Source organism: Eucalyptus grandis, chromosome 8 (genome assembly GCF_016545825.1).
Source record: "Eucalyptus grandis isolate ANBG69807.140 chromosome 8, ASM1654582v1, whole genome shotgun sequence".
NCBI classification, from domain to species: domain Eukaryota; kingdom Viridiplantae; phylum Streptophyta; class Magnoliopsida; order Myrtales; family Myrtaceae; genus Eucalyptus; species Eucalyptus grandis.
The window spans coordinates 46765506-46780595 of NC_052619.1; the positions used below are offsets into that span (position 1 = coordinate 46765506).

Below are 15090 nucleotides of genomic sequence, written 5' to 3' on the forward strand. Positions count from 1 at the left end.
AGGTACCAATACTCGGACCGAACCACGTAAATTTTTTGTGTCCTTATTTTTCTCGTTTATTTCTCTGGCGATTTCGTGTTGACGTAAATTGCAAGATATATAATATTATATATATATATATTATATCCCAACAATATATATTATGTACCAAATCAACCCAAAACTCTAAGAACCAATGATCAATCACATAATGCAAGGTCCAAGGATCCCAAGACCAAGGACCGACTCAATCCCCATGGGAGTCAAAATAGAATCGGCCAAGTTGGGTCGATCTAGAGTTGACCCTAGACCGATACTCATCTTTAAGGGCAATTGCCTCACTTGCTTTAGTTGAAATACATTGATATTGTTTTTCTTTAATTAAAAGAAAATTTTATTCATTACTCAAAAAATACATGAGATATACATACACTTCATTAGAAAGCTAATCAAAGTAAAGCAAATCACAATATACCGTAAATCAAAGCCAAATTCAAAAGACAATGAGGATTCACATATCACCAATAAGGTTAAGCACATACTCTTTCAACAAAATGGATCTATCAAGTAAAATAATCAATGGTCGATCACTAGATTCCACATCTTTATCAATGATGGGTACATGTTAGAAATTCCTTCCCTAGTAACTACGGCATTACTAGTTGATAGCGCATGCCTAGGTTTAGTTTCTTCTATACTATTATCATATCAAGACAACCAAAACAAGTTGAATATACACATTTTAACATTTGGAAGAGCAAATTTTGTTATTTAGTTAAATGTTATAGTTATTGCTATTACCATTGAAGCTAGAGACTAAGTATCTATACACGAATAGAGCACAGAGGTATCAAATCTACAAAAGTATATTTATTAAACTCTTATATCTAGATCGAGAAAGGATAGCTCCCAAATCTAGAATTAGATCAAGAAAGTTCAAATTCTCAAATTTGAAACTAGATTGGGAGGAGAGCTTCCATATCTAGATAAGGAGAGAAAGAAGAAAAGAAAAGAACTAAAAAATAATAATAAATAAATAAATAAACAAAAAAAAAAAATCAAAAATAAAGAGGGAGGGAAGGGTGAAATGAGCTCAACCTTCCCTATAACTAAAGGTTGAAGAAGAGAATGAGAAAGAAGAGAGAGGGAGAGAAAAAGACTTTTTGGCTCCCTTATTCAGCATTGTTCACAAGTTCAAATATTACTTCCTTTTGGCTCCATCAAATGTTAATAGACATTTAAAGAATCAATTGTACGACATAGACACATGCAATCAAGTTTAAATTATGAATAGTAACTTACCTATCTAATATCTAAGCATTAAACTAAAGAATTTATGCTTAAAATCAATATCCTTGGCACATCTCGACTTGTGCAATAAGTTTGTGCTACCGTACAAAATTTTTGGATCCGTGCCTTGTCTATAGATTACATTTTCGAATATTACCTAAGCCATTAATTATTCATCGTAAGTTCAATGTCATTGATAGTTGGGATGACTTCGATTCACATGACTTATAAAACCATACAATACTTTTCCGCTTCAGCTACCCAACTTAAGCAAATTGTACCGTTTTTCTTATATATTTAGTAATGATCTGGACACCATTTGACAGGAGATTGGTCAACGTTCAGGGACCCATGACTTCTCTAGAAGCGTTCCCCGTTCAAGAATCCCAAATAAAATGGATATAATCAAAAGCATTCGACTAAACAATTGAATGATTGATTAATCACTCAACGCCCTCCCAACCTACTTATACAAAATACTACTCTCGATTCATTTGACTCAACTTGAGATCCTGTACCATCCGTTTTCACACTATTTTTGCCTCATATAAGCAATGTAGAGCAACAAATCGAGTCAATTTTGCACCCCTTCAACTGAAATCTTTTTTTTTTTTTTTTTGGTAAGTCCTTCAACTGAAATCTTCATTTTGGCAAAAATTAAAAAGAGGATAAGAGGGTTGTGCCACTTTCTCTTATATATTAGATGGTTTGATGAGATTTTTCGGAAATTTGAAATTAGACTAATTTTGAACATGTCCAAATGTTTCAGAAATACGAGTAAAACCACCAGAATTTTAAATCCATATATCCTGTAACACGTTTACCTCGAAACTAATTTTTGCATCGTAAAATATCACAAACACTCAATGACAAATCTATCATTTGTTGGCTTATGCCTAGTTCCCCTTTAAAATTGCTGACGTGAGTATTCACATGGCAAAAACTTGTTTGATGTGACTCCAACATAAAAGTTCAACATTAATGGCTCTATAAGCAACATTTTAGTTTGGAAGTCAAATTTAAAGAAAATAAAGTTCCTATAATTTTTTTGCATGATTTCTTCAAAGTTGTTTTTTTAATAAATTTCAAGGAGAAATTGAGAACCTAAACTTGCCTTTTGGCTTGCCTGAAGGCCGGACACCATGCCTTCTAGATTAGTAATAACTAAATATTCAAAGTTGGAAAAAAGCTCTCTTTGACAAAACCACGCGTGCGATGGGCAATCTTAAAGATACGCAAGTAGCCCAAGACAACAAGAAAAAACCAAAACATCAACATCCGTCCGTACAATAATGTGGTCAGACGCATTGGTATGCAGCAACTGTATTAAGATACGGAAAACCCTTCGAGTGCAAGCAATCTGAGTTGTGTGTTTACTCTGGATTTCTCGTGACTTATCGCAAAGATGTTACCAAAAAACTTTAAAAAAAATTTACGTTCGCGTGATCTAACTTGTGAGTCATTAAAACAACCCTTCTTGAGGAAGACAAGCTCGTCACAACAGCCTCATTGCCATCCCAACATGAAGAGTGCCCTCTCCCAGAACGGCTGATCGGAAGCATATTATGCTTCAAGCTTCTTAACCTCCCGAACTACTGTAGGAGCTTTCGGGCCCTTAGCCAGTAGGCTGCCACACTCGGATTAGTCGGTGGTATGCAACCCCGATCACAAGAACTTAACCCTGCGCGCTCTTTTAAATATTGTGGTTGAGTATACTTATCATACCATTGACACAATGTGCCTATATATTATTGACCTTTATAATGTCACACTGGCTGCGTTTGGCAATCGGGATAAAATTCATGATAAGATATAATTTATCTATCCTACATTTGGTACTCACTCAAAACAAGATAAAGTCGGATATAAGGAGGATATAGGCAAGATAAAATAATCCCATGGGGGAGGTGGGATAAAGGTAGATAGGATTTCTAATATCCATAATAGGAAAGTTATTTTTCTCGAATAACAAACTTATTAAATTAACAAAATTGAAAATATATTTCAATATAAATAATATTTGAATTCTAATTTAAGAAATTAAAAATGAAAAAATAGAAATTTATTTTAAATTAATCTTATTTTAATTTATATATTCAACTTTAATTCTATCTTATAATAAACATTCAAACTATAAATTAAATATTTATATTTATTATTATTTTAGGTATATTTTAGGTATGTTAGTACAATTTACTACTTGATAAATTTTATTAAAAAATGATGAAAGGGAAAAAAGAAATAATAAAGAAAATAATATAAAAAATAGGAAAATAAAATTAAAATAAATTAAGAAATAATGTTACGAGAGATTTTTACCATCTCCGTTTATGAACATTTAAGTTCATTTATAATGATATGCCATTTATATCAAAAAAATGTATGTGAATATATTTAACTTTAGTACTACGATTCACCCAACAATGGACTGGATATAAAAAAAAATCTCAGGATTTCATATCTTATTCTATCTAATCCTATCCTGATTAAAAATCCGAATGACCAAACGTAACCTAAGGCTACAAAAACTCAAAAAATATCCCCAAAAAATGACAAATTTAAATAAATAAAATATTGAAATGGTTGATGTAGTGATCACGTACAAAGATTTCTCGAATCAATCATGTCGTGATTTAATTGCAAGAAGAAACTGAGAACCTCATAAAAAAATCAAGAGATTTGGGACTAAAGTTTGCCCTTTGAGATGAGAGGGATTGGGGAGTGTATGCTGTGTTCTTTACTCCATTAATCTTATCCAAACCGAACCAAATCAAACCAAACTGAATAATGTTTTCGATTCAGGTCCTATATAGTTTGGGTCATGACTTGGGTTACCATAAACATTTTCTCTTCATGTTCGATTCGGTTCGGGTATTAGTGGAACCTAACTCGACCCAAACGATTAATACCCTTTACAGGGACAACAGATGAGGTTGACATGGCTGTGCAGTAGGCTATTAATGTCACCCCAAACAAGTTGCAGAACAACGTCCAGAGAGGGATATTAATAGTTAATTTAAAAAAATAAATAAATAAGATGCAATGTATACAGTCGGGTTTATACTCACCCAGCGCAATCAGAAACCCCTCGAGATTGCTTAAGAGAGATTTGTGTACTAACTACATATTTTGATGTGTTTCAAGTTTCGACATATCTAGACGAAGAGTGCATGATTAGCTAAGATAAAAAGATAAATATAATATCAATTCAAGATATACACGATAAAGATATATATAATCACAAAAGATATAGAGAATTTAAGGTAAATATCATAATTTATTCATAATTATGTCTCCAATATATGCTAGAGTCTATGATGTGAATTGTTGCGGAATGATCATTCTATGAAGGTCCAAATGGTGCGAATTACAAATCTCGACCTCCAATCAAACCTGTGATTAGCAACCTCGGTATGAACATGACCTATTGATATAGACACCACGAGCGAAAGAATTCGCTATCTCGCTCGATGAGTCGAATTGACCGCCACAAGAGAATCTTGATTAGGTCAAGTTCTCAAAAGAACAGTAAAAGAGAACCTCTCAATTCTTTTCAATTCTTTTCCTCAAAAATAAAATATATCTCCAAAAGAAATTTGGCAAATCTTTTGTTTTTTAGCCCAACACAAACCCTAAAAATCTAATGTGTCATTTTAGAATATTCCTAAACAAGAAGAATATTCATATTTGACTTTATCAAATATTTGGTGACCAGATAATCAAATTGCGCCAAGATTTCCAAGATTCTTCAAGATTTGATCCAAAGTCATCTTCACGCCAAAGATCACGAACCATAACGCCAACAGCTAGAATTGCTTGGCCCGCGCTTAAGTAATCGAACAAATAGGAGCTTGAATTGCTTGACCCGCGCTCGAGTAATCGAACAAATAGGAATAGACAATGGGTCCCTAACACCACCTTCTCGATATGGCTCGATGTTCACATCAGTCTACAATCAAACATTCATCCAAATATTTCTTTGAATTCCCCATTTCATTCTATCCGCAATCCATAGAAAAGTAAATGTTTTCAATAGAAGGGGTTTGAAAATTCAGACACGAGTACAATTGAAATATATCGAGATCATTGATGTTGATTTTCTTATGTTCATTACATTCAAAGACTTTTAAATAACACATTCTTTCCAACTGCTTTTTCAGGTGACAAAGTCCGCGTTAAAGGAGCTGTCATCATGGTCAGAGAGAGACGGTGAGTTTTTTTATGCCTAGCCATTGCCTCGATTCCCGAAACGAAATATTGTCAAGTTTGACATCTGTTTCATCAACGAATGCAGCATGAATTCCCCAATACACTTACGTTTTCATTGACTTTCACATATATAAACCAACCCAATGTGGGCCTGGGCGTGTACAATTTATTTTCCTATTCTCTCTCTCTCTCTCTCTCTCTCTCTCTCTCTCTCTGAAGATTGGTAAGTGTTCTGTCCAGACCAGAAACGTGAGTATGGTTGGCGAACTGACAAAAGAACAGATTCTTGAGTTCCAAGAAACTTTCTGTCTATTTGACGAGGATGGTTATGGTGAGCGTTACTTTAGTCCTGCACATTTTCCATCTCTTGTATTGATTGAAACTTCAAGCCCTTCAATGACTTTATTTGCCAGCAACTTCTTTTATTCATGAGCAGTCCTTATGGATGTAAATTTGCAGGTTGCATGACGTTCGAAGAATTTGCGACGATTATTAAATCGTTAGACCATAGCCTCTCCAAGAAAGAACTGCAGGACATGATTGACAAGGCCACCGCTGCTGATGGCAACGGGGTGATTGAGTTTGCAAAGTTCATGGGGTTGATGGCTCATGACATCAAGGTTAAAACACACAAAAAAATGCAAAGAGCTAGCCCTCTTCTTGATACCTATGATTGAACATGCAATCATATGATCTCAATCTAATGTTCCATGAGTCTGAAACGTTCTCATTGACTGTGGATGTGTATTAGGAGGCCACTGATGAGGAGGAGGAGCTCAAGGAGGCTTTCAAGGTCTTTGACAAGGATCAGGATGGTTACATATCTCCTAGTGAGGTGAGCTCAATTTTATCTCCTGCATATACAATGTCTTGATTTCTCGCTGTACGTCATCCAAATGCATTTATTTAATCCAAGTGAGGATGTAGATAACCTTGCATGTGCACTCAACATGCACTCAACCAACTCTCAAATTCTCGCGTGGGATTCACCTGATTCGATTCAAATGTGTTGTTTGTCATACTTTGTCATCACTCATCACCATTCAAAAGAACATCACCAATTCCAGAAAGTTCTTCAGTTTGTGCATGAAAATGACCCTTCTTAACTCAGAAAAATTAGAAGGCAGTTTTGGTTAATAATTTTGTTTCTCTTTGGCAGTTGAGGCATGTGATGATCAACTTAGGGGAGAAGCTGACAGAGGAAGAAGCGCAGCAGATGATAAGTGAGGCAGACTTGGATGGTGATGGTCAAGTTGATTTTGAAGAATTTGTGAAGTTGATGAGCACCACTGGATGAGTTCTTGATTCCTTTATCCAAAATTGCAATTTGCAGGAAATAAAAAAGAAAATAAAATCGTCACTACCCTGTAAAAATTGCATTTGCCATTTTTTTCTCCTTTCAATTTGTGTACCTATCATAGGAGTTTAACATGCTTCTTCTGATCCATCTCGTTGATCTTTTGTACATTCTTCCATTTCTAATGCAAAATCATAGACATCTTTTTTCTTTTCTTTCTTCTGCTCTTTTATAATGATTGTAAAGTGAACGTAATTTTGTTCTTATGTCAATTAAATTTTGAGCGATTTTTATTGCCGAACAAATAAAAGGAAAATTTAGGTATGAACTTGTGGCAATTGATAAAGGAAACAGCTAAAGTGAATAAAAGAAATCTAGGAGTGGACGATACTAATAAAGCCGGAAGTGTTGTGTCGTCGCCCAGAAGATTTGGAAAGTTAGAAAATGGTCCACGGTAAATCTGTCGAAGTCCTGTTGCAAAAGGTTACAAGGACACGGCACTAGAATGGCCCAAAGCCATCAAAAGCTTAAGCTTAGGATGGGCCCTATGCGGATTACTCAATACTCGCCAAATTAAAACTCTCAAAACATATCCTGAAATCGACATGAATAGATCGGGACCGAATCTGCATCTAAACAGATGCCCACAAAATCTTTCCTAATACTAGCTTTGATCAATAATATGGAGATGTTGTCAAGAGCAAATTTGTTCAACATGACAATCTATGACCTATGATGTCACGCGTTAGTTGACCGATGATCCAAGCATGGGAAGTCTTAGAATATTACGTGACAGACTCAAGATAAAAACCAAAGGGGGAAAAAAAATTCTCTGCATGTAGTCATAAAATTCTTTAGCAGGTAGACAAAGTCAAAAATCATACCAAAAACACGTGTAATAGTCTGTTTGGAGTTCTTTCAATGAGACCAACTATAGATTCACAGGGTCTTGAATCTTGAATGGCTTGAGCCTTCATTAACTAGGTAATACAAAGCTCGTTGGTTCGTTATTTAAAGAAATCTGTCAATATAGCACAAGCAAACATCATGTGCGGAAGGTCCATCTTTGAATGGATGAATAAAATTAACATCAAGACTCCTTCAGTTTCACGTAAGATGGAGAAACTTCTTCGACATCTGGTCAAAATTTTGGACTCTGACCAAACTAATGTTTTGTGCGAGAGAGATGTACTTGAAACAAGAGACTTACCCACGAAGTTTTGTCTCGGAAGCCTCATACAGGAAACAGTCATCTTCGAACGCTTTTACGTTCTGGTTCACAATAATGATTTTGTGATCTCTTGTCTCTTTCTCGCCCTCATGCCTCGACATGAGAGTAGGAATAGGAATCTGGAAGTTCTGGTTTGGTTCACATTAAAAAGTCACTTTCTCTTCTATATTGATGATGTTGAGAAGGTCGAGCATTAAAGTTTTGGTTAAAGATGGTGTAGCATCCATGCCTTGAAAAGATAGCTAGTAGCTTGCGAATTTCTGGAAAACATCTTGCGTTTAAAGCTTCTTTATCTAGTTCAGTAATTTTGTGTTTACAGCTTCTTCCTATTATTAGTTCGTGAGTCAATTGTAGGACCTTTGCATGATGCAACTAAGAAAGCTAAACTTTTTTGTCAATCTTACAGGAGACTTATTACAATATCTCCAACTTTTCCAATTTCTTAAAAAGTAAAAGCAATACATTCACAGAAGACAAAGAGTTATATCAACTTATACCTGCTTTAGATACCACAAGAGATTTTACCCATAACAAGGAAGGAAAATGAAATTAACCCAAAAAAAAAAGAGAAACTTGCAACTTTCCATTGTTGCAACACTCACTGTCCATTGGTTTATCCCAAATACTGACCAACCAACGAACTTGAACACCCTCTCTTCACAATCCTCGTATCTCTGATTTTACTGTTTCTCCGTAAACTGAAAAAATAAAAATAAAAATCCCCCCAGAACAAAGTAAAAACAATCGAGTAATGGAAATCCCCAAAAAGCTTGCTTTTTTTTTTCTTTTTTTTGTCATAATGGTGAATGAATCATCAGTTGATGACAGTTGCACAGCACATGCAGTTGCCAAAGAGGGAGGACCTGAACTTCCTCTTCTCTTTACCTTTCGGAGAGGTTGATCCAACTTCTTCCGTAGGAACCACCCACATTGCCTTGCTTGCCTTAGTGTCAGCTTCTATGACCACTTGTTTCTGGGGAGTGGCAACAAGATAGGCTTCTTGCTTTTCATCATCTTCTTGTTCTTTCTTTGACAAGCCTAGAAATGGGGTTTTCGATCTCTCTGAATCGCTTCTGTCAATCCAAACAGTCTTCTCTTCCAAACACTCCCTTTGCTCGGCTCGATCACAACGACCTTTCATTGACATACTCCTGAATGTGCTTCTATCGGGGAAGAGCAGCGGCGTCTGATCTGACTCTTCGTTCCTCGACCCATTAAGGAGATCAAAATCAAAGCTAGGAAATTTCTGCAGCTGAGGATGGATGTTTGTGTCATTGTAAGACTTCAATTCCGTGCTTAGGCTACCGGAAATCTTCTCCAGTTTGGTATTGCCACCAGGAGTCAGAGGCATTTGGCACTGTTGTGATTTACTGTTGCATTGATCCCCTGAAGCTTTGGTCTCTGATACAGGATGCGCAATCATTACAGGGTAGTCAAAGGACGAGAGAGACTCTCGGATATGTGGAGAATGTACTGGGATGAATTGTTTCATGATATCTTTTCTGCTTGTATCATCTACAATGGCCTGTGAAAGCTCTGTTTCAACACGTTTGTCTTCTATCATTTCCTTTTCAGCCGGGTCATTCTCGTCACGATTGGTATCTCCAGCTTCTGGCTCTACCGAAATTGGCATGGAACAGTCTTCTCCTTCCATGTACTCATGAAAGTCCTTGGATGCCTTGGCACATATCTCATCCTGAAAACCATTTTCTGCAACATCAGTCACCTTGACTTTACATTCCTCAGCACTTGGGCAATCCAAAGGCACCTCAACTGTGTTTCCTACATCATCAGTTATGGTTTCAAGTCCAACAACCATTTCAGAGACATCCTTTGCCTCAGCCTGTTCAGGTTGAATGTTCCACAGTTCATCAGAATGCCCACCAAAGCCATCATCACACTTGATGTTATTTTCATTCACGGGTGTACTGCTTGTGAACTCAATTTCTTCCATGACAAGACTACTTTGGTCCTCGAGCTCCGAAACTTCTGGATGAGAGTATGGGGAGTGATCTGCCACAGAATCTTCAGATTGCAATGTGGAACCACTTACCGTGGTCGCCTCATTGAGTTTTTCTTCATGACCAAAATTCAGAAAGTTTGATTCCGTTCTGTCTTCTGATCGATTTTCATTGTTCATCATTACCACCTCAACATTGGATGCTTTATCACCTTCCACTTGTTCTTGTTCCAATTTTAAGTGTGTACATTCAAAGTCGGCATTGGAGAGGAAAGTAACATTCATGCCGCTTGGTATTTCGATCCCTTGTGTTGGATCATTGCCCTCAGCTAAGAATGTTGAAGGTGATCCTACAAAGTCCTCTCCTGATACTTCCGATCCACATGCATCTGACACCGACGTATTGCCCCCAGCTGGGAATGTTGAAGGTGATCCTAGAAAGTCCTCTCTTGATACTTCCAATCCACATGCATCTGACACCAACATGCTAACATCGACCTTATCTAATCCAAGTGGATCAGTTTTAACTCCCTCAGACGTTTGAGTTTCCAAATCACCCAATACAGTAAGACTGGAATTTGTTTCTCCGTTTTCAACTGTTGAATTAGTAAGCCATAAGCTAGTGAGACTGTGAGTCTAGTCCCATACTCCTACTTATTAATGTAATACAATAAAAGCTAGTTTCGCACATGGGAAGTGAAGAAGCTATTATGGTGCTGCTAAACTAGTAGATCACATTACTAACCTTCTATACTAGCTGCCTCAATATTTAGCTGACTGTCACTTTTGTCACGCTTGCCCACATCTGATTCCATTGAAGGCTCTGTGTCCTCCGAATTCAGCAACAAAACTTCTGGCCGGTCTTCTACATAGCGATCTCCTTCATTTACTTCATACGTGGCTTGAGAAAGAAGTTGAGGGTCTGTAACAAAGGTTCAAATTATAGGTTTTAAAACTTCACTGAGAAGAAAATAGTTGGCTTAACCAATGTAACATGGACTAAGAATGATAAAATACATCCCATTCTTGATGTTTCGAGCGAGGATTATCCTGCATAATTTGCCTGAGAGACAATGATCACAACAGTACTTTTCAACTATAAGTACCACAGAAACTAGTAATTACTTTTTTCACCTGATATCAATTATTTTGATCTTTAGCATTGGATCATTGCTCTCAGCTAGGAATTGAAGGTGATCCTAAAAAAACCTCTCTTGATACTTCCGATCCACACGCATCTGATGCCAACGTGCCAACATCAACCTTATCTAGTCCAAGTGGATCAGTTTTAACTTCCTCAGATGTTTGAGTTTCCGAATCACCCAACACAGTAAGACTGCAATTTGTTTCTCGGTTTTCAACTGTTAAATTAGTGAGCGATAAGCTAGTGAGACTGTGAGTCTAGTCCTATACTCCCTACTTTTTAATGGAATACAATTAAAGCTAGTTTCCCACATGGGAAGAGAAGTAGCTATTATGGTGCTGCTAAACTAGTAGATCACATTACTAACCTTCTATATTAGCTGCCTCAATATTTAGCTGACTGTCGCTTTTGTCATGCTTGCCCACATCTGATTCCACTGAAGGGTCTGTATCATCCAGATTCACCGATGAAAGTTCTGGCTGGTCTTCTACATGTCTATCTCCTTCATTTACTTCATCCGTAGCTCGAGAAAGAACTTGAGGGTCTGTAACAAAGGTTCAAACTGTTAGTTTGGCTTAACCAATGTAACATAGACTAAGAATGATAAAATACATCTCATTCCTGATGTTCCAAGCGAGGATTATCCCGTGTAATTTGCCTGAGAGACAATTATCGCAACAGAACTTTTCAACTGTGAGTACTACAGAAACTAGTAATTACATTTTTCACCTGATATTGATTGTTTTGACCTCTAGCATTGGATCATTGCCCTCAGCTAGGAATGCTGAAGGTGATCCTAGAAAATCCTCTCTTGATACTTCCAATCCACATGCATCTGACAACGACGTACTAACATTGACCTGATCTAATCCAAGTGGATCAGTTTTAACTCACTCAGATGCTTGAGTTTCCAAATCACCCAAGACAGTAAGACTGCTATTTGTTTCTCCGTTTTCAACTATTGAATTAGTGAGCGATAAGCTAGTGAGACTGTAAGTCTAGTCCCATACTCCTACTTTTTAATGGAATACAATTAATTCGAAGCTAGTTTCACATGGGAAGTGAAGTAGCTATTATGGTGCTGCTAAACCAGTAGATCACATTACTAACCTTCTATATCAGCTGCCTCAATATTTAGCTGACTGTCACTTTTCTCACACTCGCCCACATCTGATTCCATTGAAGGCTCTGTATCCTCCAGATTCACTGGCGAAAGTCGTGGCTGGTCTTCTACATGTCTATCTCCTTCATTTACTTCATGCGTGACTTGAGAAAGAACTTGAGGGTCTGTAACAAAGGTTCAAACTGCAGGTTTTAAATCTTCACTGAGGAGAAAATAATTGGCTTAACCAATGTAATATAGACTAGGAATGATAAAATACATCCCATTCCTGATGTTTCGAGCGAGGATTATCCTGTGTAATTTGCCCGAGAGACAATTATCACAACAGAATTTTCAACTGTAAGTACTACAGAAACTAGTAATTACTTTCTTCACTTGTAATCAATTGGTCGACATGATTATCTCCTGCGATTGCACAGTGGAAAGCCAAGTCTTCAGCTTTTTCATCGGACTCCTTGCTGTCATCTTCTGCAATCAGATGATCTCCTTTCACATCATTTTCCTTGACAGTCTCGTGTAAAGATCCATTTGGAGCATTGACCCTCACTCTCTCCTCCTCAGCTTCTGTGGAAGGTAAATGATTTAAGTGAATATAGTCAATGCATGAACACAGAAGGTACACGACATAAAGAGCTAAACATCGACATAATACCTTTGAGAGAAGATGTGTTGTTGTTGCCCATCTCATTCCCCATGTTCAATTCCCGATATCCTGCAATATAAACTAAGATGGTTTAGTGTAACAGGCAACCAGATGAGTGGAATATTTCCAATTGTAGGTTCTTGATAAAAATAAAAAAAGAACTTTTTCCAACTTCAATCAGACCATATGAACTTCCTACCATTAAGTCGATAATGATAATCGCATGTGAATAGCCGTGGAGCTTTGAGGACATCTTCATTTCTTATGAAACCGACTGAGTTTATTAAAGTGGCAGCTACACTAATGTTTGCTTAAAAGATAAGCCTCAATTTGGGTCACCCGACAGCTGAGCTGATGAAACTGCCAAAAGCATCGTATATTGCCGCCTTCCTTTTTTACTCTCCGCACCTTCTCTGATATTGACACGCCCTAGATGATGAATCATTAGATGCTAGGCATCCACCAAGGCATCGTTAACTTAATTAAAAGGTTCAGATTCATCAGGTTGGTATTGCCTTTTGCATTCTAACTTTGGCCTGGGCATATCATTGTGTCCCTGCCAACTTTTTTCAAGGGGAATATCCAGGCAACTCTCAGTCTGAGTAGCCCCCTACTTTTGGCCCATAGACACCACGTTCAAAGAAAGTTTATGTGGTATTATCACTCGAATTCAGGCTCACTAAAACTTTTGTGTACAGCAAGTTCGCATTATGTAAACGGATTTAAAGAGACATGTTTTGGACATAATTTCTGGTATTCAGACAATAAAGCTGGTCCATATGAGCCCCCCAAAAACTGGAAGAATCTTGTGGCTGCACATAATTGAAGCATTTTGCTATACAATAACACTAATATGATAATCAATTAGTCCATTATATCTTATCTTTGAGTGGTCGGAAAACATTTCCATAGGTAAAGTAGAGAACAAGGAAGCTTTTTAATACGGGAGTGGGAGATTAATGTATAGGCTATACAGTGCTTTTTTAGCTGTCAATGGGGTATGAGAAATCATTCCCCTGATCTGGCCCTGAAATGGTGGGTCTTCTGTTCAAGATTTCTTGGTGGTAAAGCCTCAGTTCTGAATGCAGGGCCGCTAGATCCGATGCTTTAGCTCATCATAACAGTGATTTGCTATTGGAAAAGGCTCAATTTGTTAAAGAGAAAAGTTTAACTGGACCCTCCCAATATTCTTCTTATTTATTAGTCTGGATTGAGTCCCTACAGTACTTTGCTTCGCACATTAAATTAAACACTCTAAATGATGACACCATTTTACCTCCATCAGGACCAGATTCTCCCTGAGTTCATCCGATCGATTTTGCGGCAACTTGAAAGAGCAGTCATTTTACTGTTGAAATGTGGATTCAAGGAGCTAAAGCTTTCAGTCAGGCAGGAATTCCATAGCAAACATCAAAAGGCTTTTTGGGGTGAGTTTCAAGTGTTCACTGCAAGATTCCAATCGTACACGGTCACTCGGTTCACCTGAGCACTGCAGAAGTACTCATTACAGATATAAGGAGTATGCCAAGAAGGGCATGCCCTTTTCGTGCCCAACATCAGATACAAAGACGGCAAATCAACTCCAGTCTTCGAAATTGGACTCAATCTTCGATGGGATCTCATTACTGGTTGTTAGTAGCTGATCTAAGTCGGATGCATTGGCAATATGCTACTGTGCATAACCCTCTTGTGCTAAAAACGTTACGACAGCTCAGAAAGAGGGACTGGTCGTCAGGGAACAATTACTGGACCCAAGCTGCCTTTTTCGGGCCTGCTGCAATGCTTCAATATGGAAAGCCTAATTTCTCTCCTTGCTAGTTTATGAGCGTTATATAGCTCCATTAAAATGGGTCATAAACCCATTTATTAAGTGTTAAATGGGTTAGTTATATTTGACTATATGAGTCATAAATAAGTTTAAAAACAATATGAGTGATATATAAGTCATAAATGACTTAGGCTCAATTTACTTAGGCTCAATTCGTTTTACGGAAAATAACTTCCGAAAAATATTTTCTGAATTTTCCAGCATTTGTCTCACAAAAAATGAACAAATCAAGAAAAATGTTTTTCGCTATTGAAAAAACACTTTCTAGGAAAATATTTTCCATTTCACTTATTTCATCTTATATTCTTTCACCAAACACGTTTTCCTTTTATTTTTATGTTTTCTTTTTCCTTTTTTTTTCTTTTTTTTTTGAAATTTTGAGTTTT

At 37.0% G+C, this 15090-nt stretch overlaps 2 protein-coding genes across 2 annotated transcripts; one reads left to right on the top strand and one right to left on the bottom strand.

Annotated features, from left to right (window-relative positions):
• Positions 1–5674: 5674 nt before the first annotated feature.
• Positions 5675–6950, top strand: LOC104414747 (calmodulin-like protein 11). The gene is made up of 4 exons (XM_010025914.3): positions 5675–5809; positions 5938–6098; positions 6230–6313; positions 6638–6950. Exons 1-4 carry the CDS (start codon positions 5734–5736, stop codon positions 6773–6775), a joined length of 459 nt encoding a protein of 152 aa, XP_010024216.1. The 5' UTR covers positions 5675–5733; the 3' UTR covers positions 6776–6950.
• A 1525-nt stretch (positions 6951–8475) lies between these two features.
• On the bottom strand, positions 8476–13266 carry LOC104414748. The gene is made up of 7 exons (XM_010025915.3): positions 13076–13266; positions 12886–12945; positions 12600–12797; positions 12221–12397; positions 11478–11654; positions 10712–10888; positions 8476–10562 (listed from the first exon to the last, which is right to left on the bottom strand). The coding sequence occupies exons 2-7, from the start codon at positions 12926–12928 to the stop codon at positions 8821–8823; spliced, it is 2514 nt and encodes an 837-aa protein (XP_010024217.1). The 5' UTR covers positions 12929–12945; positions 13076–13266; the 3' UTR covers positions 8476–8820.
• Positions 13267–15090: the final 1824 nt, after the last annotated feature.